This window comes from Mesocricetus auratus, unplaced genomic scaffold (genome assembly GCF_017639785.1).
Source record: "Mesocricetus auratus isolate SY011 unplaced genomic scaffold, BCM_Maur_2.0 Super-Scaffold_6731, whole genome shotgun sequence".
Taxonomy (NCBI): Eukaryota; Metazoa; Chordata; class Mammalia; order Rodentia; family Cricetidae; genus Mesocricetus; species Mesocricetus auratus.
In genome coordinates this window covers 1,725,716-1,750,354 of record NW_024429185.1, presented here as the reverse complement: position 1 = coordinate 1,750,354, position 24,639 = coordinate 1,725,716, and the positions used below count along the sequence as shown (strand labels likewise).

General features: G+C 59.4%; 2 protein-coding genes across 12 annotated transcripts; one reads left to right on the top strand and one right to left on the bottom strand.

Moving 5' to 3' along the window:
* Positions 1–1,101: 1,101 nt before the first annotated feature.
* Lrrc25 (leucine rich repeat containing 25) lies at positions 1,102–14,727 on the bottom strand. Of its 3 annotated transcripts, XM_040742077.1 has the most exons (4): positions 13,968–14,726; positions 5,435–5,566; positions 4,078–4,880; positions 1,102–2,297 (listed from the first exon to the last, which is right to left on the bottom strand). In XM_040742077.1, exons 1-4 carry the CDS (start codon positions 14,328–14,330, stop codon positions 2,192–2,194), a joined length of 1,404 nt encoding a protein of 467 aa, XP_040598011.1. In that variant the 5' UTR covers positions 14,331–14,726; the 3' UTR covers positions 1,102–2,191. The 3 variants fall into 3 exon arrangements, with proteins under 3 accessions (XP_040598011.1, XP_040598012.1, XP_040598013.1); XM_040742078.1 differs by lacking the exon at positions 5,435–5,566 and having other exon boundaries at positions 13,893–14,727; XM_040742079.1 differs by lacking the exon at positions 5,435–5,566 and having other exon boundaries at positions 13,968–14,720.
* Positions 14,728–15,460: 733 nt separating this feature from the next.
* Ssbp4 (single stranded DNA binding protein 4) lies at positions 15,461–24,552 on the top strand. 9 transcript variants are annotated; one of them, XM_013125328.3, is made up of 17 exons: positions 15,463–15,645; positions 19,703–19,775; positions 19,882–19,943; positions 20,023–20,107; positions 21,701–21,787; positions 22,233–22,292; positions 22,364–22,433; positions 22,560–22,630; positions 22,708–22,778; positions 22,971–23,016; positions 23,105–23,140; positions 23,218–23,269; positions 23,352–23,422; positions 23,507–23,585; positions 23,831–23,859; positions 23,929–24,152; positions 24,279–24,552. In XM_013125328.3, exons 1-16 carry the CDS (start codon positions 15,590–15,592, stop codon positions 24,136–24,138), a joined length of 1,158 nt encoding a protein of 385 aa, XP_012980782.1. In that variant the 5' UTR covers positions 15,463–15,589; the 3' UTR covers positions 24,139–24,152; positions 24,279–24,552. The 9 variants fall into 9 exon arrangements, with proteins under 9 accessions (XP_040598015.1, XP_021078723.1, XP_021078722.1 ...); XM_005086123.3 differs by having other exon boundaries at positions 15,465–15,645; positions 23,929–24,036; XM_021223064.2 differs by lacking the exon at positions 21,701–21,787 and having other exon boundaries at positions 15,462–15,645.
* Positions 24,553–24,639: the final 87 nt, after the last annotated feature.

The following is a 24,639-nucleotide window of genomic DNA, read 5'->3' as shown; positions in this document are numbered from 1 at the left end:
ACAGGCAGCCTGAGGTCATGAAGTTGGAGCTTCTACAAGACCATGCTGACCCCAGCAGGGAAGAGGTCATCACCCTTCCTGTTTCTAACAATTGCTTTCACTGCAATGCTGCCTCTGATCTTTCTTATGAAAACAGCAAGGTGTAAACAGTTAAGTTTCACCCACGCTTTATCTCCCAGGAGAGACATTCCTCCCGTGTATATCTCAGACTTGCTGAGTGCAGGCTGTGGCACCTGTGTCAACTGTTAGGATGTGCGGATGTGTCTCTTCCTGAGTCATTCATCAGTGAGAGAATGGGTGGTTTAGACGCTCTGGTAAAGAAGTCACCTACAGGCATTGGTGGCGCATGCCTTTAATCCCAGCAGGAGGGAGGCAGAGGCAGGCGGATCTCTGTGAGTTCGAGGTCAGCCTGGTCTACAGAGAGAGTTCCAGGACAGCCAGGGCCACACAGAGAAATCCTGTCTCGAAAAAGAAAGAAAGAAAGAAAGACGACAAAAAAGTCCTGAGGTGGGCAGGGCAGGGCAGACGGTGAAGAGGAGGGAGCACTGCCCCATCAGGGCGAAGAGGACCCCACCCTCAGCAGGGAGCACTGCCCCATCAGACTGGCCTTTGAGGAGTTTCTATTTTGGCAGTGATGTGGGAGGGGCCAGCCACTGCCACCTGTCTGCTGGTGGCCCAGTTGGGAGAGCAGCAGGCCAGTAAGGGCTCCCTGGGTTTCCTGCCCAGCAGCAGGAACGATGTCAAGCAGTTCCAGCCCGCACCAGCTGCTCCGACGCCTTTTCCTAGGCATCCTGCAGGAACCACTGCAGATTCCTGTTACGTGGAACCCTGGGTTTCCTTCTGGGCACTTAATTCCTGTCTCTCCTCCAAGCCAGACCCAGCACCCTGGGACTAGGGGCACCTCTGACCAGGTTGTGCCTCTGCAGGGTTTGGGCCAGCATGTGGAGTCATAAACTGATGAAACACACTGAGCTCTAGGGAGCTCAGCTGAGCCTGAGGAATCCTGGAAGGCTTCTCGGGAGAGGCATGCAGCACCTGGGCCTCTGTGTTAGTCACAGTTCTGTAGAGTAGCAGAACTTACAGAAGGAATCTCTCTCTATGTGTAGGGAAAGGGTTTATTGAAGGATTTACAGGCTGCAGTCCAGGCAGTCAACAATGGCAAGCTGTGAACAGAAAGAATCCAGTGGTTGTTCAGTCTACACGGCTGGGTGTCTCAGCTGGTCTGCAGTATGTACTGGAGTCTTGAAGAAGTAGGTTCCTCTGCCAGGGAAGGAATAGATGTGCTCGCAAGTTGAGGGCAAGCAGACAGATCGAATGTTTTCTTCTTCTATGTCCTATTAGACTTCCAGCAGAAGGTGTGGCCCAGATTAAAGGCCTGTTTTCCGGACTCAAAATCCAGATAAAAACCATGTGTCTGACATCTCATAGGTTCAGACGAAGTGGAGCTCCAGGCCAGGCGTTGGTGGTGCACGCCTTCAAACCCAACATTCAGGAGGCAGAGGCAGGTGGATCTCTGTGAGTTCAAAGACAGCCTGGTCTACAGAGCGAGTGCCAGGACAGCCAGGGCTGCAGAGAAACCATGTCTTGAAGAACAAAACAAAAAGAAAGAAGAAAAAGCAGCACATCTTCCCACTTGGAGTTACGCAGCGATCCCTCAGGGGGGCGCCCTCCGTTTTGGGTTTTAATCGATTCCAGATGCAGTCAGGTTGACAACCAAGAGCAGCACCACAGCCTTGAGGCCCTCTTTGGGCGGGCTTGTTTCGTTTGTATGTCTGTTTGGTGAGCAGTGACCCGGGTGGGAAGGACAGAAGGAAGTGAAGGGACTCAAGGAGCGGCAGGGGAGTCACATCAGTTCCAAGCCCTGGCCCAGGACCCCTGAGCTCTGGGTGGGAGGGGAGGCAGAGGAGGGCAGGGAGGGCAGGGAGGACAGGAGGGTGGAGCTTAGGGGAGGCAGGAGTGCAGGGGGAGGGAAGGGGGGGAGGAGGAGCAGGGAGGGCAAGGGGGGAAGGGGGCTAGGGGGCTGACCCTGAGGGCCCACAGCTTCTTTTGCACACTGACTGGAGAGGCCTCAAAGTCCTCATGTCCCCTTTGACATTGCCAGTCCTGGGGAGCACCGGGCTGCAGGGGCAGAGTCTCAAGGCTCCTCCCACAGAGGGGAGGCTGGGCTCAGAGTCAGGGCCACCCACTTCTCCTATGCTGGGGCCCTTCCCAGGGTCTCCAGGTTGCAGTAGACAGGCTGAGGGTCCAGGCCGGCACCATTGTAATTCATGTAGAAATCTGTGTCTCCAGAAGAGCTCCTTAGGGGACAGATAGGCATCAGAGTCATGACAGAATCACAAAGGGCTCTCTCTCTCTCTCTCTCTCTCTCTCTCTCTCTCTCTCTCTCTCTCTCTCTCTCTCACGCACGCACGCACACACACACACGCACTCAGTCCTTGAGCTCTCTCTCACACACGCACGCACACACACATACACACATGTGCGCACACGCGCACGCGCGCACACACATGCACGCACTCAGTCCTTGAGCTCTTAAGTAAGTCCAAAGGGTGAGAAGGGCCTATGGGTGCTCGTTTCTTTGTAGTAGTGGGTGGTTTGGTTGAGCGTATCCCTCATGGGCAGAGATTTAACCACTCAGCACCCAGTGGGTGAGCAAATCACTCCTATACCTCAAAAAGCCTCGTTCCTACACCATCAAAACACAAGGGTGGAAAAGACGCTAAATTTGATCTTCATATCTGCATGTGGTGCATGTGTGTTCCAGAATTGCATGTACACATGCATATGTGTGTGCATGCATCATGTGTGTGCATGTGATGCATGCACGTGTGCCTGTGACTGCACTGCCGTGTCGTGTGCACGTGTGTGTGCGCGCGTGTGTGTGCATGTATGCATGCATGATGCATGTAGGTGTGTGTGTATGACAGTGTGCCGTGCTGCGTCGTGTGCCTGTGCACATGTGTGTGTGTGAGTGTGTGCGTGCATGATGCATGTAGGTGTGTGTGTATGACAGTGGGCCGTGCATTTCACTTCTCATCTCTCCGGTCCCAGAACTCGCCTTCTTGTGCTTTGTTTTGTTTTTTGAGACAGGGTCTCATGTAGCCCAGGTTAACCTTGAACTTGGATTTCCTGCCTCTGCCTCCCAGAGCTGGGCTGGGTGGTGAGGCCAAGTGTTTCTGGTGAGCTCCAGCCTGGCTCAGCCCGCTGACTTCATTTTTTTAGCAGTATTTCCTTATTATCGTTTGCCTCTGAGTGCAGAAGAGGCTGTGGAAGCCCCCGTGGGTGGGAGGACCCGGGTCTCAGAAGTCACCCAGGGCGGCTGTCTGTCTCTTCCTGTGCCCTCCCCGTCCCTCCCTGCCCTCTACTTCTGCTTTTTCAACATTTGCATCTCATTTACATACCTTCCTTCTCAGCAACAGTTACCCAAATCCCTGGCATCAGCCTCCAGCTGGCCGCTCTCTTCCTTCCTTCCTCCTAGCCCGTCCCCAAGGCCTGAACCACAAACTTCCCCTACTGTTTTCTTTCTTGTTTTTCTCTCTGTTTGTGCGTTTGGTTTGTTGAGAAAGAGTTTCATGTGGTCCAGGCTGCTGGCCTCAAGCTGGGATCCTCCTGCCTCCACCCTGCGTTGCTGGGGAAACAGGCGGGCACTGCCAACGCCCCTGCTGCTTCACCCACTTTACCTGGCTGAGCCTCCCAATATCCCAGGAAGAAGCAGGAGCTCTCCCCCATGACATGGGGACGCAGACAGCACTCAGTCTGGGCTGCTGTACCCCATTTCACCCCAGCCCTGCCTCTCCTCCTTCCTCCAGAGCTGTGAACTGGGCTTACAGGTCACACAGTCAGGAGCTGAGCCTGCCCCCCAGGGACCTTACCCCAACCCCTGGAGGTGAGGGCTCTCTGGTCCTCACACAAACAGAGATGTGAAGCTACTTGGCCAATGCCAGCCACACAGCTTGCATGGGGCCCACTTGCATGTTCACGCTGGTGATCCTCCTGCCTCTGACTCCTGAGGGCAGGCGCACACCACCATGTTGAGCCGAAGCTGAGTAACTGCCCACTGTGGGAGGTATCACTCACCTGGGTGCTGTCCACGAGCAGTCCTCGTCCAGTGCATCTATGAAGATATTCTCATAGTCCAGCATGGACCCGCCTGGTGACGTATCCGGGGCCTTGGGGTCCAGTGTCTCACTGATGTGCCTTGGCTGGAAGTCTGTCACCTGTCTGGGGACATTGTATGACCTCTGGTCTTTGCTGAAGCCCTGGCTACTGGTTCCTTGGTGCCGCCGAAGTCTCCAGGCCAGCACAGATCCACTGACAGCCACAATCAGGAAGACAGTCCCTGCCACAAGGGCGCCAATGACACCCGGGGCCAAACTGGAGGGACAGCTGACCCGGAGGAAGATGGAGAGGTTCCTCAGGGCTCCAGTGTCGGGGGGCAGACACAGCAGCTCCTGCTCTCCAGAGCAATTGTTCCTGCGAATGTCGTGCCAAGAGGCCAGTCCACAGCTGCAGTCAGCCCTAAGCTCCAGGTCACAACGCAGGGCCAGCGACCGGTCCACAATGGCTAGAGGGTTGTGGGTGACAATCAGGGTTTGCAGCTTCCCCAGGCTGGCGAAGAAGACCCCGGGGAGTGCCTGCAGCCCGTTCCTAGACAGGTCCAGAACTTGCACACGGCTGGCCTGCAGGGGCTGGGTCCTCAGTCGGGATAGACCAAGGCCACTGAAATTGAGGCAGATGTCATTGAATGTCTGGGTCCAGTTCACATTCCTTGGGGACACCATGCAGGTGAGATCTTGACTCCCTGACTTGTGGAGCAGGGCCAACAGCAGCAGGAGACATGACCACAGCAGCCTGGCCCCCGTGGCTCCCATTCTTGGAATCTGTGTGGGGACACAGGTATCAGATGGTGAACTCACCCTCTCCCTCTCTCCCTGCCAGGCTTGAATACTGTGGGTTAAAAAAATGCATTAATAACTTAAACCAGGCTAGAGGAGGTGCTACACACCTTTAATCCCAGCACTCAGGCAGCAGAGTCAGGTGGATCTCCGTGAGTTCGTGGCCAGCCTGGTCTACAGAGTGAGACCCAGTCTCAAACCCAAATAAAATGCCCTCAGCCAGCTCAGGCTCTTCTGACATGGTGGCACACGGCTCCTGGTTATACATATCTGGTCCCCAAGCTTCCATTTTCTGGTCTTTGGAATGGGTGCACTGGATGCCTGCTGGAAGGCTAGACCACCCTCCCACACGCCTGCCCAGATACTGCTACTGCAGCACTGCTCTTGGCCAACATGTGTCATGTGCAGATGGGTGGCCATGGACACCACCCACCCGGGTCCTGGCAACCTCTGCCCTGCAGGTTCCGGTACTTTGTAGGGCAGACCCGGGAATGCGGGAGCCCTTTCTGCACCAGCTGCCCAGAGTGCCTGGGTCTCACCTCCTGGTGTCTCTTTCTGTCCTTTGTGGTGTCCCAAGCCTCAGGTGCCTCGGGTGCCTCGGGTCTGGGTCGAGGTTCACAGGCGAAGCCACGGCGACCTGCCTCTTTCTCCTCTCCCTCTGGGCCCAGTGCCTGGGAGAAGAGTGGAGGCCGGGCTCTCTCACAGAGGAGGAGGGGCTGCTCTGGCCCACTTCTCTCTTGCTGGTGACCTCACGCTGTGTGCCTTGGCCCCCACCCGCTGCCTGACTTCTGCTTGGCTCTGCAAATATTCACTCGACAAACAATCACTACAAATGCTTCAGGCCTGCAAGGTATCAGGGGTATCTCGTCATAGGAAAGAACAGCTAGGCAGTGACACCCCCGTGGAGACAGGACAGGCCCAGAAAAAGGGACAGGATCTAGCAAGGCATCCTAGAGGAGGCAGCATTAAAGTTGGGGCTTCAACATATGGCTAGGAGTTTGTGAAAGTCCCGCGGCCTGAGGAGCAGCTGCCTAGGAGGAAGCTTGAAGGAGCAGCCGGCAGGGAGAGCAGGGAGCTAGCCTGTGGTTGGCCCGGAGGAGCCAGGCTGGCATGTGTGCCGGGGAGGGAGTGTGTCCTGGTGTGAGGACTGTGTGGCCCGGTCTGTCAGTGGGACACTGACAGGAAGAGGAAGTGGTCAGGGGTCTGTGAGGCGCTCGCTCCTGTGGATTCTCCCCCCTCAGCGGCAAGGTGCTGGCGGGGCAGGACAGGAGGAGCTCAGCGCTGCCGGGCGGGTGACAGGCTGGCCTAGGTCTGTAGAGAATGCTCAGCAGTGGAGAGAGCTTCCTGCACCGTGGACTGGTGCCTGTCACCCGATGCCCAGTGAGGATGAATTCATGACACTGAGTGACAGATGTCAGACACAGCGACATGAGCAAGCCCCGCCCCCCAGGCCCAGCAGCCCCAGATCTGCTGTGACGTTGGGGCTCTTCTTTGGGAAGTGGGGTCTTCTGCAAGCATCAAGGGCAGACACCCAGCACAGGGCACATGTCAAAGCTGCCGGCTTCCTTATCATTACCCCACTTCATTTACTTGGGGTGTGTGTGCTGCAAGGGACACAGACCTCAGCTTGCAGGACTCTGCTCTCCCCTCCACCTTGTGGTCCCTGCCTGTCAGGTGTGGTGGCGCGTGCCACCCTGACAGCCCCAGTTTTGTTTCCTGGAGTCAGGGCCTTCTGTGCACCCACCCTGCTTTCTCCCTTGGGTCCCTGGGTCCTGGGTTGGCAGAGTGAGTCTGGTGCTGTGTTTTGTGTGTGTGCTGAGCACAACAAAAAGTAGATGGAAGCCGGGCGGTGGTGGCACAGCCTTTAATCCCAGCACTCGGGAGGCAGAGGCAGGAGGATCTCTGTGAGTTCGAGGCCAGCCTGGTCTACAGAGAGAGTTCCAGGACAGCCTCTAAAACAATACAGAGAAACCCTGTCTCGAAAAAAATAAATGAACAAATAAACAAACAAAACAAAGAAAGAAGAAAAAAAGAAGGAAGAGAAGGAGAAGAAGAAGAAGAAGAAGAAGAAGAAGAAGAAGAAGAAGAAGAAGAAGAAAAGAAGAAGAAGAAGAAGAAACAAAGGAAGAAAAGAGACATGGACAAGGAAATGGGGTGCAGCTGATCCTCAGTTAGGAGGCTGGGTGTGGTGCAGGCAGGACCAGGCCACAAAAATCTCCAATGTCACCACAAACAGAGGTCACAGCTGTCCTCAGCACCCCAGACCTTTAGGGTTGCCCAATAACTACATATGCTCAGAGAAACCCCAAAATATCCAAATGCTCTCAGAAACCCTTGAAAGCTTTGGAAGTATTAGGAGACTCCCCCAATCTCCAAATGCTAGTGATGCACACAAAAGACCCTTAGAGACAGTGACATGGATAGACATGGAGCCAGGGTCCCCCCAACCGAGTGCTACTGTGCCACCACCCCTGAGACCCTGTGCTGCGCCCCCATGTCTGAGCGGCTGTGCTGCACACGACCCCAAGGCTCCGAAGTCACCCCTGCTGCCTCTCCCTGCCAGCTCTCTGACACCACAGATCGGCCCATGATCCCCACAATCCTTCCTCTGGAGGTGCCCCCGGTTTGCACCCCAGGCCCCCTCCTAGGGTGCAGCCCATTCTTGTTCACAGGAAGGGGGAGGAGGGCTCAGTAAGTGTCCAGCGATGTGGAAGGAGGCCAGGTTGAGATTGGCCATCAAACCCTGGCAGGCTCCTACTCTGTCCTGAAAACCCAGTTTCTGGTTCCCAAGGAGTTTAGAGGTAAAGACTCTGAACTATGATTTTTATCTGCTCAGCCAGTGTAGCTTAGATTGCCTCAGAACTGTCATCCTCCTGCCTCTGCCTCTTCTGTGTTGTGAGAGGAGCTGGTGTGGCCCCCACACTGGTATTTACTACAGGGCATGAGGGCCTCGTGTTCATGGCTAAGCACTAGGGAAACGTGAGCAGCAGGGCTGTCTCTTATTCCAGAAGAAGGGACACACACTGTTTCCACCCAGAAAGCTGGGAACGGAGGTAGCTGATGTCTCGGGCCGCTCACCCCGGGTTCCTCAGACCGTTAGGTGGTCTCAGTCATTCAACCTGCACTGTTGCTTGAGAATGTTGTTTCTGAGTCAGCAGAACGAGTCTACAGAAGCTGCTGCACACACTTTGGAAAGAGTCTCAGTAAACAAGGCTTAAGCTCTGCTGTCCTCAGGTTCTAGTCAACCATCTTCAGGGCTCTTTACCCAAAACTGCTGAGCTTTAACACGGCTACAGCCAACTGCCAGGGGGTCAGACTCCAGAGAGCGGTCCCTGAGTCTGAAACTGGGCTTCCTCTGCAGGGTCTGGCGACTGCAGAAACCCCACAGAATATATTAGCCACTAGTAGGAAAATCAGGCCAGAGCCAGGGCGGCTAATGTAGTGCAGCCCCAAACTGCATTTCTGCACAGGGGCTCATGGGGACCCCTGGACCAGATGATTTTGGAAACAGCTCTGAACCACAAGAACATGACCACGCTCACAGCTGCGGACCTGGGACAGCAGGGACATCTGTCTGGTCACCACTGCCCACACCTGGCAGGTCAGCCTGGGCTACACAGGAGACTGGGATCCCCCAGTGAGGGTGCAGGCCCTGCCTAGAATCTTGGAGAAAGTAGTAATATGTCCATTTCGCAGATGGGGAAACATGTTGTGGAATATAACATTTGTTAACTATGTAAAGGTGTGTTGCTGTTTCACCTCGCCTGCCCAAGGCGCCTGATTGGTCTAATGTAAACCTGAACGACCAATAGCTGGGCAGAGGAGGGATAGATGGAGCCGGTGGACAGAGAGAAGGAGAGCCAGACAGACAGACACGGAGGAGGCAGGAAAACAGACAGACAGCACGTAGATGAGGGAACGAGCTCAGGGCAGAACACAGATTAACAGAAATGGGCTCGTTTAGGTAAAAATCTAGCTAGCCTAAACTAAGGCGGAGCTTTCATAATTAGCAAGTCTCCGTCATGGTTGGGGTCTGGTGGTGTAAGAAAGGCTGGGGCAGAGACTGAGCCCCGGGTTGCTTGATTGGCTTCTTAGCTTCTGAAAGTAGACAGCGTGGGGCTGGAGAGATGGCTCAGCGGTTAAGAGCATTGACTGTTGCCGGGCGGTGGTGGCGCACGCCTTTAATCCCAGCACTCGGGAGGCAGAGGCCAGCCTGGTCTACAAAGCGAGGTCCAGGACAGGCTCCAAAGCCACAGAGAAACCCTGTCTGGAAAACCCAAAAAAAAAAAAAAAAAAGCATTGATTGTTCTTCCCAAGGTCCTGAGTTCAATTCCTGGCAACCACATGGTGACTCTCAACCCCCTTGAAAGAGATCTGGTGCCCTCTGCTGGCATGCAGACAGAAGATTGTATACACAATACATAAATTAAAAAAGAAGTAGATAGCGCGTCTGACAGCATCTGAGTGGACACTAGGACTGTTTGTGTGGACCTGGAAGATTGTTGAGTGTCCCTGCACCGGGAAGGGAAGTAGGGCCTTTTATTATTATTTACAGGCTTTCCTGGCCCTCAGACTTTTCAAAAAGATTTTTTTTTTTTTTTTGGTTTTTACAAGACAGGGTTTCTCTGTATTGTTTTGGAGGCTGTTGGTCCAGCCTGGCCTCGAACTCACAGAGATCCGCCAGCCTCTGCCTCCCGAGTGCTGGGATTAAAGGCATGCGCCACCACCGCCTGGCTCAAAAAGATTTTTAAATTTTGTATGTATGAGTGAGTGTGGGTGAGTGTGTGGGTGCATGGGTGAGTGTGTATGTACATAGTTAAGCGTGTGGGTGAGTGTGTGACCACATGTGTAAGTCCCAGGAAGCCCTGAAGAGTGATTCCAATTCCCTGGTGCCAGAGATTCTGGCCATCTTAAGCTACTGGAGGCTGGAAAGCGAGCGTGGTTCCTCTCAACATCAGCAACCGTTTGGTGGCGGAACGGTCTCTCCAGTCACACATCACTTCTGAGCGTCTGCATTAGTGGGTTCTAGGCCCTGTTTGTGCAATAAGGGAGGATTTCCCTGTCAGCTGCACACAGGAGACAATGCCTCGTTATTTAAGGCTATCCCAGCTTAGTTAGGGTAGTTAGACTGCAGCATTCCAACTCTGCCGTCACTGAGACTCTAACCAGTCAGAGAAGTGGGGTCTAGGTGCCTGCTCCCCAACGGTAGTTAACAGATGGTAAGCGTGTGGTGCCAGGGTGGATTCCAGGGCCTGAAACATGCTGGTAGTTTACCTACACCATGCCCTCAGCCCTAGATTTTGTGTTAAATGTCTAGTTATTGGGCATCTACTGGATGCAGCAAAATCGCCACCATTAAAACAGCGGATTTTAATTTTATGCGTATTGGTGTTTTGTTTGCATGTAAGCCCATATAAAAGTGCCAGACCTCTGGGACTGGAATTACACAGAGTCATTCCAGCCGCCTCCATCTTGCCCTTAAAAGCCATCTTAAAGACAAATGAGGTTCACTCCTGTTTATAGTTAAAACTCAAGGATTGGGCTGTGGTCACCTGTAGCCGTCACTACAAACGGGGTTCTGTGCTGCCTGTTCCCCGAAAGGCAATTGTGTCTTTGTTTCAAAAAGTTGCTTATAACCATCCTGCAACCCTCCCTTTGTTTCAAAAGGTTACATGACCAGCCATGACTAGTTCATTATAACCGCCTTGTTACCTTGTAACCACGTCTTTGTTCCAGGAGGGACTACCTTGTTATACTCTTGTTTCCCCATCTAGAACCCCCACCCCCAGTACCTTCCACACTTCCAAGGCTGACCTGGTGAAACCCACCTTAGGAGGCGGCTGTTCTGACCTGGTGAAACCCGCCTTAGGAGGCAGCTGTTCTGACCTGGTGAAACCCGCCTTAGGAGGCAGCTGTTCTGACCTGGTGAAACCCACCTTAGGAGGCAGCTGTTCCGACCTGGTGAAACCCGCCTTAGGAGGCGGCTGTTCTGACCTGGTGAAACCCACCTTAGGAGGCAGCTGTTCTGACCTGGTGAAACCCACCTTAGGGGAGGCGGCTGTTCTGACCTGGTGAAACCCACCTTAGGGGAGGCAGCTGTTCTGGTGGAAGCTTCATCTCAGACTCTGGCATCCATACACACAAAGAGTCTGGAATGTTCTGGTGGAAGTTCCAAGCCCTCTCTGCCATTTCCCTCCAAACCCTAAGCCCGCCAAATGAAGACCCCTCCCCAAGAGATGCTCAAGACCACTCCCACAGAGTATTTAAAGTATCCCCCAGAAAATAGATCTCCAGTCTCCTCTCTGAGCAGCTGGAAGGCCACCCAGGAGCATTGTATCTGTGAAAAATGGGCTTTTTCTACTTCTGTTTGATTTGGTCTGATTTGGAGTGTTGCCATCAGTGGAGAGGAATAAAAATCATGTTCTAGCTGGGCGGTGGTGGCACAGCCACTCGGGAGGCAGAGGCAAGCGGATCTCTGTGAGTTCAAGACCAGCCTGGTCTACAAGAGCTAGTTCCAGGACAGCCTCCAAAGCTACACAGAGAAACCCTGTCTTGAAAAACCAAAAATCAATAAATTTTAAAAAATCATGCTCTAAATCATTGCTTGCTTTAATTAATTTGGCCATGATATGATGATCTGGGTCAGTGGTCTTCCTTCTCCTATCTTTGGAATTAATAACAGTTGTGAGCTGCCTTGTGGGTGCTGGGAATTAACCTGGGTCCTCTGGAAGAGCAGCCAATGCTCCTAACCACCGAACCATCTCTCCAGCCCCTAGAAAACAGCCAAGTTGGTGGCGCTGGCCTGTGACCCCAGCCCTACGAAGCTGTGGGAACATCATGCGTTCCAGAGACGAACACCCTCTCAGAGTTTCGCGCAAATACGTAACTTTCTATTTGGATGCTCCCGTGGACGCCTGCGCCAGGCCAAACGTCCCTTTGGCTGCCGGCTTCTTTCTCTGGTGCCATCGCGTGGCCACGTGTGGAACCACAGCCCACGGCTGTTTGAGGGAGCATGAAACCCGACAGCCTGAGAAAAGTTCAGGGTGGAAGCGGTGCCGGTTCGTCGGCTCAGCAAATGCTTACAGAGCGCTTCTCATACGAGATGAGAGGATGTGGGGGCATGCATTACCAACGCACCCCCAAACGAGGTGACCCTCAGGCCCGCTGCTCCGTCGCTCGCCCGCCCCTTCCTCCTCAGAACAAACTGTGCCAGCGCCCGCTCCCCCAGCTGGGGCTGAACTGGGGACCCGAGGTCCGTGGAAGGGACCCCGGGGCCCCGTGCTTGGGAAAGAGCGCACCAGGAGTCTGCCTGTCCTGCAGCGTCCCCGGGGCGTGCGGCCCCGACGTCCTCACGAGCTGGCGGAGGCCGGCGTGGGAGGCTCCGGAGAACCCGCCCGTCGGGCTGCGCTCTGGCGACGGCGACCCCTGGGCCTCCCCGCTCCGCCGGCGTCGGTCCCCAGTACCCTGGACCCCCGGAGGCTGAGCTCAGGACCCCACGCTCCCTTCACCCCGGGCCCAGGGCAGCCCGAGCTCGCCGCGTGCACCAGCTGCGGCTGCTCCCTTCCCGGTGGTGTTTGGGTTTTAGTTTTTGTGTTGCACTTAGGAAATTGCCCGTAATTACAGCTGCGGAGCGCAAACGGTCTCCAGTACAGCGGCGCTCCAGCTGTGCTGCCGCCTACGCTCAGCTGGGCGGGGCTGCGGGTGCCCAGTCCACGCGGTTCCGCTCGCCCGCGCCGTGGCCCCCGGCGGGGGCGCTCAGCAGCTGTCACTCGCAGTGACAGGCGAGGCGATGGGGGAAGCTAGAGGGGGCAGGAAGGGCCTGGGAAACAGGACAGAGGCGGGAGGCAGGGCCGGGAGGAGTGGAAGGGAGGGGCAGCAGCCCTGCAGTGCCGCTGCCAGCCACACGGGGGCGCCGCGGCTCTCCTGGTGGACGGGGCGGTCGCCGGCAGGAGATTCAAGGGAAGAAACAAGATTCATCCTCCCGGGTCTGTCTGCCTTCTGTGAGCCAGGACTGGAGGCCAGGCTCCAGTGTGCAGAGCCCGGCCCGCTTGGCGAAGCGGGCGATCTGGTCCCTACCCCACCCCAGAGAAAGGGGACAGGCTTCAGACGCCTCCCGCCTGTCGCCGGATCAACCGCACTTCGGGAAATCGCTTTCTTTTATTGGACGTAAACTGGGCTGGAGAGATGATCTGCTCAGCCGTGAAAGGCTAGGCTCACGGCCACAAATATTTGACGTACATTACTTGTGTCTACGTGTGTGTGGCAGTCACAAGATTGGTCAGCACATCCCACCATATGGGTCTTGAGAGTGGAACTCAGGTCACCAAGCTCGGTGGCAAGCGCCTTTGCCGGCTGAGCCATCTCGCTGGCCCAAGGGAATAGCTTTGTGAGCCTAGCCTCTCAGGGTGGCTCTTGAGATATGTCTCACCCTCTCCTGCAGACAGCTCTCGCCCTGACGACCATCCCGGACCCCCGCTCTGCAGCCTCCAGCACCCCGGAGCCTTTGCGCCCTCTGAGGACTCCTTCCCCGTCCCTCAGTACCAATCTCTCCCTCACGCGGGCGGGCCCCTGGCTGTGCCCAAACTGGGTGTGTATGTCCTGCGAGCGCAGCTCCCCCCACTCTGCTAGCTGTGTTTGGGAGCGCCTCGGTTGCCATGACGACGGTGCAGTCGCTGCCGCCCGCAGAGCCTCCCCCAGCAGCCGGCAGGGCTGAGGGCGCCCCCGCCTCGCTCTTCCCTGCGTTCGTCCGCCTCCACCCTCCTCCGGGAGCCTCGCCGACCTCGCCGCCGCCCGTCCTCCCTCCCTCTGCCCAGCTTGTGTCGCTAGTTTCCCGCGGTGGACTCTCTGCGCCAGGAGTCGTAGCAAAGCGTCCCCACTGGGTCCCCAGAGCCCTGTAGACAGCAGGCGCTCAATGAACAGCTCCGGGGGCGGGTGAAGACACAGAGCTGTGGCTAACGGGGGGGGGGGGGGGGGCCGGCGTTGTGGGCAGCGCCGGACCTTAGGGGCACAGATCGGAGGGAACCTCGGTGCTGTGTGCTGCGCATGCCGGGTGCACTGGCGCCTTCTCTGTACCTCGTCAAGAGCAGAGGCTCCAAAGAGCTGCCGTCCTCGGTGGCCCAGGATCCCAGACGGCCTTTCAGGCACCAAGCAGTCGGCAGCCCCGCGGCGCGGAGAGGAAACTGGGGGAGGGGGCGGCGGGCCCGGCAGGAAATGGGAAAGGCCGGCGTCCGCCCAGCCGAGCCCTGGGGGAGGAGGCGGGGCGCGCCCGGGCAGCCTTTCTTGCGCGCCTGGAACCTCCGCGTCTCGGCTTCGCGCTCGCCGGCCAGGGTGGGGGCAGGGAGGCCCGGGCAAGGGGATCTGCCTGCACCCAGAACAACCACGCGCGACACATGGCCGCGGTGACCTGCAGGCTGTCACACTGTCGCACACACACATACCACAGGCAACCTGTGCCACGCGAGGTCCGGGAGGCTGAAGACTTACTGGGGACAATCTTAGCCTGCCACCCCTCCAAAAAACCAAAACACCGTCGCTGCCCACATGGGGACACTTGCAAGGACAGCGAGCATTCGCCTGCACGCCTCCTGACTCCCATGCTCCAGAAACACACGTGCGCTCACGGGGCCCGCGTGTTATGCTTGTGCGTGTGCGCGCGCGGAGGGGGCACGCACGTCCTCGGCCCAGCGAGTACGCCTGTCACCCCAGTACTCCAGAGGTAAAGGCTGAAGGATCACCAATTCAGGGATAGCCCTAGTGATGTAGGCAGTTGGAGGACAGCCTGGGCTACATGAGACATTGTTTCGTTTCCATCCACTTTTGAGACAGGGTCTCACTATGTATCCTTTTGTCTTAGAACTCGCTATGTAGATCAGGCTGGCCTCGAACTCAGAGGTCCGCCTGCCTCTGCCACGAGTGAAGACAGCAAACCAAAACACAAATGTGCTTGGCTTGGGCTCAGCTGGTCCCATGCTGGCTTGCACAAAGCCCTGGGTTCCATCCACAGCTCACCACCACCGGGGGAAGTGGTGCACGCCGGTCATCTCAGCACCAGGGAGGCTGAGCGCAAACTCAAGGTCATCCTTCGGAGCTCTTTTTAAAGAGCTGGAGGTCAACCTTGACCACGTTAAATCCTCAGAAGAAAAGATGGGACTCCTCACAGCGGCCGTGCTGCATGTGGGCTCACAGGTGTCCTAGGTGCGGAATGTCGTGGGCGCATGCACTCTGAGGCCAGGAGACTGGTGCATGCCCCGAGTCGAAGCCGAGATAGCCAGAGCCCCGGGAGTGTGTGCAGCTGGGAGTCTCGCTCCGCAGCCGAGGTGAGCCTGGAGCTCGCAGTCATCCTCCTGCCTCAGCTTCTCGATTTGCAGGCATGGCCGCGGCCAGAGCGTGCCACCCGCGTGGGCATCTCTGCGGGAGGTGCGGTAGCGGCTGCTAAGCCGAGCGCAGTCGGCTGGTGCGCAGTGCCGCCCCCGCGGGCTCTGCGCGTGCGTGCTCCTAGAGCGGGCCCCACCCGCAGTCCGCCGTTGCCGCTTTAAGAGCAGCGGGAGCGCGCGGCGGCGGCGGCGCGCTTCCCGGAACAGCCCGCGGAGGGCAGCGCGGCTGGAACCCACCCGCGGCCGCAGCTCCGGCGCGGACATGGCCGCGGGGCCCGGGGCGCGGGCGGCGATGGCCACGCGCGCCTGACAGAGCGGAGCATGTACGGCAAGGCGGGCAAGGGCTGCGCGCCCTCGGACGGCCAGGCGCGCGAGAAGTGAGTGCGTAGCACGGGGGCCACGCGGGACGGGGGCTGTGGGGTCACGCGGGACCAGAAGGAGCGGGACTTCAGCGGACACACCAGATCCGGGGCGCCCGCGGTGTTAGCGGAGATCAGATTGAAGCGGGATTTCAGGAGTACACACGAGGTCAAGGGGCTCGTGGGGTCACGCGAGACCTCAAGGATGTGTGACTGTGGACGTGCGAGACCTGAGGCTCTGCCGGGGGACACGAAGGGCAGAATACATTGGGCGCACTGGAGTTCCGGGGGCTCGGGGCCGCGTGAGATACAGAGAGCATGAGATCGTAGCGTGGGAGAGCCAAGGGAGCCTCAGGGCGCGTGAGGGGACAGGAGATCAAGGGGTCAGACAAGACCCCAGGGGGTGCGGGGTCACACGGATTGGGTGCGGATCGGGGGGCTGTGGCTGTGAGCGATCCTAGGGCAGACGCACGCCCTCCGAGGGGGGCCAGACCCCGATGGTCTGGGTCCACAGAGCTGACAGGTGTGAACATTGGGGCGCGCTGTCTGGGGCTCATGCAGAGTTGCAGGTTTTAGGATAGGAGTTCCATGCATGCAAGCCCAACGCTGGGGATTTGAAATGGGACACGTGGGGTTCATTGTGGCTGCAGATTTGAGGAGGCTGAGGGACTCTAGCTCACGTGAGGTGTTTGGGGGTGAGGTCGTGAGATTTGCATGGGCACGTGTGACCCGAGTTGGACTCCACTGACACTTGTGGGCCAAGGTGAGGACACGGGGCAGGAGGGAGGCTGCAGCCTCAGGCTGGTGTCTGGCCGTGTGGGAACGGGCGGCCCTGGAGCTGAGCTGCCCAGCACAGCCCTGCTCTGAGACAGGTCACCCTGCACAGAGAAGTTGGGGTCACTGGGGAGGCCTTGGAAGGCTGGCCCCTGAGGCCTCCCTTGTGTTGTGGTTGGTCAGGCCTCGTTTGTGGTAAACTCAGTGACTCATCCTGGCCCTGGGCTGCTGCCCATGTGGGAGTCCCCAGCCTGAAGGAGCCACACAGAGTCCTGTTCGGAGTTGGGGCAGAGGTGGGTGGGGGCTACACCCTGGGCCTGTGAGAGGACACACTCGCCCCACAGAGCACCTGGGGCCACAAGAACCTCAAGGCAGCTAGGGGGGTGCAGGGGTGAGGAGTGAGGGTGTGGCGGCGGGCTGTCTCAGTGCAAAGGCCCTGTGGCAGGGTTAGGGAGGCAGCTGCGGCTGGGCCGAGGGTGGCAGTGGCCTGAGGGTGAATGTGGACCATTCACCCTGTGCCTTCTGAAAGACTCGTGCGTCTGGGCTGCGGGGCTCACAGGACAGGAAGGAGGCCAACCATGTTTGGGACCACTGAGGCACAGCTGAGGAGCAGGGGTGGGCAGCGGGCCTGCATGGGAGCCGGCCCTGGTCAGGGGACCCTGGGAGGCAGGCCTCTTCCAGCGCGGGGCTGGTGTAGGGCCGTCTGCCTTCCCCGTGGTCCTCACAGACACGGTAGGCTGCCTCGGTTCCCCACTGCGTCGTGGCCGGCTGGCCTTTCTGGGCTCAGGCTGCCAACCCCAGTGCCAGTCACTGAATGGCCCAGTCCTGATCTTTCTCCTCGGAACTCACCTGTTTCTGGGCTGCACCTTCCAGGCTTGTACCCTGCACGTGGGTGCTGAGCATGAGAGGGACCTGAGTGGGCCTTGTATAAGTCGGAGTGTGAGAGCACCAACCAAGGCACGTGTCCATCTGGTGCTGCACGGCAGCTGAGGTGCCTTCAGGACGGCCAGCCACCTTGACACAGGTGACAGATGCTGTTTAAGGCCCACACCTGGGGAGGAAGGCCTGTGAGTCACAGGGTCACTAGAAGGCCTTGGCAGGACCTGTGACAGGTTAAGTGATACCTGGAGTGTGATTGGCCCCCAGCAGCCTGTCTGGTGCTGGCAGGGGTGGCCTTTACGGTAAACTCCCCATGCTTATGGTGGCAGTGGCAGTGGTGTTGGGCACTGGGAGCCAGCTAACATGAGCTGTCCACACGCCACAGCCTGGGCCTGTGTTCCAAGCACTCAACCCTTCCAGCAGGAAGGGCGCTGAGCTTGTCCTGGCTTCTCACAGTCCCTCTGTCTGCTTACTTTCTGCTCCAGGCAGGGGAAGTGGGGGATCTGAGGAGTTGGGCTGACCCAGGACATTGAGCCAGCGTGTGGGGGTCTTAGGACCTGTGCCCTCCCCCCAAGCTATCAGAGACAATAGAGTGCGTGGGGCATGGGGCAGAGATGGGTGAGGCAGGAGCACTTTGAACCGTTGATGTTGGAGTCGGGAGGCACTACCTAGGCAAAGGCCCTGGGGGGAGGCAGGGGCTAGCCCAGGGAGGAGCTGGGGGGAGGCAGGGGCTAGCCCAGGGAGGAGCTGGGGGGGCAGGGGCTAGCCCAGGGAGGAACGGGGGGGAGGCAGGGGCTAGCCCAGGGAGGAGCTGGGGGGAGGCAGGGGCTAGCCCAGGGAGGAGCTGGGGGAGGCAGGGGCTAGCCCAGGGAGGAACTGGGGGGAGGCAGGGGCTAGCCCAGGGAGGAGCTGGGGGAGGCAGGGGCTAGCCCAGGGAGGAGCTGGGGGGAGGCAGGGGCTAGCCCAGGGAGGAGCTGGGGGGAGGCAGGGGCTAGCCCAGGGAGGAGCTAGAGTTCCTCCAGTTCAGGGCCTGGGGCAAGCATCTGCAGGGGAGCGGTGTGTATCTGAGACATGATGGCACTGGACAGTCGAGCAGGTTTGAGGCCTGGCCTTGGTGCGTCCCTGTGGCTGGGCCCATGGGGTCTCCCTGTTGTGCTAGCCTTGTGATTAGGGTGCTGGTGAGAGCCTGCTCACCGTGACACCCAATCCCTGAGGCTTCCTTTGGATGTAAAGGAGCTGCAGAGGAGCAGGTGGCTGGGGTGGGGGCGCAGGGATGGAAATACCAGGACGAGGGGAGGGGCGGGGAAGGCAGGAGGCTCTAAGGGCTCCTGAGGGGTCAGGGCACTGACGGACAGGCCATAGGAAGACAGGTGGAGAGTGATGTCATAGGAGTTAAGAGTGACATCCGGGCATCGCCGAGCTGTCTCAGCCCTCGTCCCTGTCAGGCTATCAGGAGGGGCACAGGGTGGCGAGGCCACCCTGGCCATGCCACCATCTCACACAGCTCACATGGCGCAAGCGGCAAGCAGGGCTCTCTCTCATCGTGGGCCATGGCACCCTGACCCTGTCTGCTAGTTCAGTCCTCGTGGTCCACTTGTGTGTGTCCGAGAGGATATCGTGGACCTGGGAAGACAGCCCTGTGCCACCGCCCCAGGAGGGCAGGCCAGTGGTCAGGTGACGGGGCAGATGGATGGAGGGGTGGAAGAGAGGGTGGGCAGTGGCGGACGGCGGGGTGATGGAAGAGCAGCTGGATAGGCAGGCAGGCGTGTGGGTTAATGGGCAGATGGACAGATGGACAGGAGCGTGAAGACTAAGGCGAAGGAGCTCTAGGCTGGGGGTCAAGGTCCCGAGTGCCCCGGGGCAGAGGTGAGCTGGTGGAGGGAGGGCGCAGGGCGTCAGGGCCTGAGTCCCTCAGCCAGGGAGGGGGCGGGGACCCCTGCGGAGCCCCTGGAGCCCTGTGGGTCTGCTGGCAGTCCGTGCCTTATCCCCTGCCCCTGTGGGGCCGCCCAGGGGACACACCTGTGAGCTAGAAGGACCAGTGCCCAGAAGGAGGATGACACTTGGGGAGGTAGCTGCCGTGGAAGGGAGCTGGGAGGGAGGGCCCAGCCTGCTGTGGTGGCGGTACTGCAGGCCCTGCCTTCTGTCAGCCACGCTTCCTCTCCCACTCCCCAGAGGTGCCATTACTTTCTCCTTGGGAGGGGCCTTGAGGTGGGGTGTTGATGAATGCTTAGGAGTTGGCTGCCAGTGAGTTGAAGAATGTGTTCTCTGTGATTGATGGAACTGAGGATCTAGTACGGGTAGTGAACCAAGCCTTGTGGCTTATATGAAGGATGGACTGGGGAGCCTGCTCATGGCCTGGAGGCGGCCGGCCAATGGGCGCCACTCCACTGAGCAGCCTGGACCGTTTGCCCCCCGCCTGCAGGCTGGCGCTGTATGTGTATGAGTACCTGCTGCACGTGGGAGCCCAGAAGTCGGCACAGACCTTCCTGTCTGAGGTGAGTGAGCATGCGCCCTCCACGGGGGTGCCCCAGGCTGTCCTGAATCGTCAGGGTTGGCAGATCCCTCCTGGGTACCCGCCCTCACTCACCCTCTTCCCCGTAGATCCGCTGGGAAAAGAACATCACATTGGGCGAGCCCCCTGGCTTCCTGCACTCCTGGTGGTGGTAGGTGCCTGTGTGAGAGCAGATGGGGGGAGCGGGAACTTGGGGGTCGATGGTCACCTTGTCCCTCTGCTGCCCGCAGTGTCTTCTGGGACCTTTACTGCGCAGCACCGGACCGCAGAGAGGCTTGTGAACACCCCAGCGAGGCCAAAGTCTTCCAGGACTACGTGAGTCTCCAGGGTTCTGGAATCTGGGCCACTTCTTTTGTTTTTGTTTGTTTTCAGACAGGGTTTCTCTGTGGCTTTGTCCTGGAACTCGTTCTGTAGACCAGGCTGGTCTCGAACTCACAGCGATCCCCCTGTCTCTGCCTCCCCAGTGCTAGGATTAAAGGCATGCGCCACCACACCTCTCTTTATTGTTTAAGAAAATACTTTTTATTTTATGTGTATGAGTGTTTCGCCTGCAAGACTGTGCACCATGTCCATGTCTGTTGCCTGTTAGATCAGAAGAGGGCGTCAGACCCCTTGGAACTGGAGTTACAGGTGACTGTGAGCTGCCACGTGGGTGCTGGGAACTGAACCTGGGGCCTCTGTAACAGCAGCTAGTCTCCTGACTGCTGTGCTGCCTCTAAAACCCCCTTGAATTGTTTTTTGTTTCATACAGGGTCTCATTAAGTAGTTCTGTTATCCTGGAACTCCTGTGTAGTCCAGGCTGGCTTTGAACTGACAGACATCGCTCTGCCTCTGGGGGTAAAGGCCAACTCCCTGGCCTCAGTTTCCCTTTGGCCCAGTAGGCGGTCCCCGCCTCCGCCCCGCAGTCCCTGGGCGCCGGTTGCTATGGCAGTGTGGGCGTCAAAGGGCGGGGCCAGAGCAGACTGGTCCTAGAAGCCCCATGGCTGCGCCCCGACCTTGGCGTCTCCTGGAAACGCTAGTGCGCCCCTGCCTGTCGTCATGGTAACGGCGGCGGCGGCGGCGGTGGCAGTGCTGCTGTGGCTGTGGGATTGACTGGGGCGGCAAGGGGGGGGGTTCCTTCTCAAGCTGCCCTCCCGCGGTGTCCAGCTGGTCTGCACGGAGGGACCTGACCTGGCGTTCGGGATTGGGGACAGGCCAGGCGTGGGGGGCTTTGACCATGACAACCCCTAAATCACCGGGATTACAATGATTTTGGGGGTTCCTTGCAAGTGTGCTTTTGCTGTGGGCTACTGTTATTTATCCCCGGGGCTAGACCAGAGTGCAGCAGGACCAAGTCACCGGGGACCTGGCTCTGAGCTGTGGAGGGACTGTCCCCATTCCAGAGATCATGCCAGAACTCTTCCTGTACCGCCCCAGGGACACGTGTCCTCCATCTGGGCAGGCAGTGAGAGGAGGGCAGTAACCAGGAAGGGCCACCCTGAGGTCGCCCCCCAGACTTAGGGCTGTCACTCCTCCCGCTCCCTGCCCTTTGGTCGCCAGAACGGGAGCCCCCACCCCAGCCCTGGGTCTGTGAGGCCTGGCTCTTGTGCGTCTAAGGAGGGTTGGGAGCTGAGGGCCCTACCCAGATGCTGCCCCCTCCTGGAGGGGTGGGTGTGCGTCTGTAGGAAGAGGGGCCCTAGGAGCGAGGGCAGACTGCACACATGGGGGCGGGTCCGCAGAACACATGCCAGATGAGATGAGGGAGCCACCGAGGTCCGGGGTGTGCCTCCGCCACTTCTGCTTCCCCTTTCTCGGGTCCCAGTTGACGTCCAGCGTAGCCGCGTGACGGCCGTCCCCGGCTGTCTGCACAGATGAGGGCGAACCCTGCGGGGCTCTCGCCACATCCTCTGGTGTTTCGTACCCTTGCAGAGCGTGGCGGCCCCCAGCGCTGTGATGGGCGCCATGGCCCCTAATGACGCAATAGGAGCAGGTCCCGTGGTACCCGGCTTCTTTCAGGTATGGCTGCCTGGGGCGCCTTCGTCCCCGCAGCTGAGGCACGGGTAAGCTGCGGGCTAGAATTCAGTTGAAGGGCCGTTGCCCCGGTGGGTGCGAACATGTGTGCACCTTGTCACCGCTAGCGACAGGTGTAGGTATGTGCCCCGAGTGCTGGTCCCACAGTCTTGTTCGTCTGCTGCCTGCAGGCTGCGCCGCCGTCCCCTTCCGGTCAGTAACTTGCCCACCAACCCCCCAGGATGTGTAGCTGTTCCCCAGGGCCGCAGTGATGAACCCCACAGTCGGGCTCTCACACGCTGCGGCTGTGGTCTGCAGTCTGGCGCTGAGGCCGGGAACTAAGTCACACAGGTGGAGGCCCAGCCCCCACCCTGCCCCAGACATAAGGAGAACAGGGATTCTTTAGGGAAAGCTCAAAATGGAGATTGCTGACCCCACCCACTTATTCCAGCCCTTCATGTCACCACGGTTCCCAGGGGGTGCCCGGCCCGCCCTAAGGATGCCAGGCCAGGTGAGAGAGGGCGGGAGGGGGGATGGGATGGGCGTGTCTCCTCCAACTCAGTACTGTGTCCCTCTCCACAGCCTCCTGTGGGCCTCCCCGGCTCCCAGCCCCTCATCCCCAGTGCCATGGACCCCTCCCCACGTGCACAGGGTGAGTAACAGACGTGCTCGCTGCTGCTCCATGGGACCCGGCCCTTCTCGAAGCCCCCGTTTGGATGTGGTGCCCGTGTCTGGGAAGGCCCAAGCCTGAGCCCCTCTTGCTTGTGTCTCCGACCAGGGCACCCCAGCCTGGGAGGCCCGATGCAGAGGGTGACACCTCCGAGGGGCATGGCCAGTGTTGGGCCCCAGGTAAGGGGTGGCCCAACCCATGTGGGACCGAAGGACCACACCCTAGGTTCTTTCTGACTAACCCTTTGCCTCAACAGGGCTACGGAGCTGGCATGCGGCCCCCACCCAATTCCCTTGCCGCCAACCAGGTCCTGCCACCCATGAACATGTAAGGCCCTAGGGTACCCTCGGGTTTGTGGTCACCCAGCCTAGAGGAGGCCATGTATTCAGGGACAACTTGGGCATCGTTTATTCCACTGTCTGGAGGGGAAACAGGCCAAAAGTGTCACTTAGCCCCAGGGAGTGACGGGTTGCTGGGCCCTGGGCACCTGGGCTGCTGCAGCGCCGCCATCTCTTCCAGGGGTCCGGGGGTGCGTGGCCCGTGGGCCAGTCCCAGCGGTAACTCGGTGAGTGGCAGGCAGGGTGAGCTGGGGAAGGAGGGCTCGGGCTGGCTGCCTGCCCCCGAGGCTCACAGTTGTCCCTGCCTGTTCCCAGATCCCCTATGCGTCCTCATCTCCTGGCAGCTACACGGTGAGTCCCAAGGTGTGCGTGGGACCTGCAGGGTGCAGGCCTGACAAGCCGTGTCTCAGTCCCATGTCTCCGTGCAGGGACCCGCAGGAGGAGGCGCCCCCGGAACACCCATCATGCCCAGTCCTGGAGGTAAGGGGCGTGAGTGCTGGGGTGGGCCGGGTCTCCATTCCACGCTCGCACCGGCCCATGCAGCCCCTGCTTTCTCCCCCAGACTCCACCAACTCCAGCGAGAACATGTATACCATCATGAACCCCATGGGGCCGAGCGCCGGCAGGGCTAACGTGAGTGGGGGCCGGTGCGCCTCACCTGACGGGGACCCCGCGGGGGGCGGCCGGCCCGAGCCCCACACTGCCCTGTGCCCGCAGTTCCCGCTCGGCCCCGGCCCGGAGGGCCCATTGGCCTCTATGAGCGCGTTGGAGACGCACCACGTGAACGGATCCCTGGGTGAGTGGCCGGGCGCCATCTAGCGGCATCACCGGCGGGCACCGGGACAAGAGGGTCCCTGGTCGTCGGCGCCTAGACTCCCTTGGTGCCCTGACCTCCACGCCTCGGAGAAACCCCTGTCCCCAAGCTCTTGGGCGGCCCCTGAATGCGCTGCTCGCACCTCCATCGCCTCCAGACTTGGGGAACCCCGGGGTACCCCATCCCTGGGCTCCGTATCTGCGCCTGAGCCTCTTGTCTGCCCGCAGGCTCGGGCGATATGGACGGGCTGCCGAAGGTGAGGTCGTGCACGTTGGGCGGGTGGCCTGGGGCAGGGGACCCACGTGCTGACCGGCGCCGCCCCCAGAACTCCCCCGGCGCCGTGGGCGGCCTGAGCAACGCCCCGGGGACCCCGCGCGACGATGGTGAGATGGCGGCCGCCGGGACCTTCCTGCATTCGTTCCCGAGCGAAAGCGTAAGCGCCTGCGTCGACTCCCCACCCGCGGCCGCGGCGGGCCGGAGGGGCCTGGCGGGCAGACCCCGGCGGGGCGGCCGCGGGGCCAGAGCAAGACCGTGACCGCGGCGGGCCAGGTGGGGGGGCGGCCGCGGCACCTCACCCTCCTCCCCACCCTCCCTGGGTTCCCCCTGTCCCCGGGAGGGCGGGCCCCAGCCTCGGCCGGAGCTGAGCCGCGCCCCGCGCGCTGCCTCTCTCCGCAGTACTCCCCCGGCATGACCATGAGCGTGTGATAGCCCTGGCCTGCGCCCAGTGTCCTGCTGGCAAGGTCTCGGGTCGCGTCCCCGCCACCCGGACTCCTGGCCAGCCCAGCCTAGATGGCTGGCAGTGCCCCACGAAGGACTTCATTTTTCTAGACACGCACACACGCACGCACACGGACCTCAGAGAGGTGCTGGCCTTTGTACCTATGTGCTGTCACAGGGCATGGGGGTGGGTACTGCCAATAAACACCATTTGGTTTTGTCTTTTTTGGTACCACTGGTGTCCCTCATTTGACTAGTGCCCGTGGCCTCCATCCCCGCCCGGCTAGGATGGGTGAGCAGAGCTTGAGCTGACCGGGAC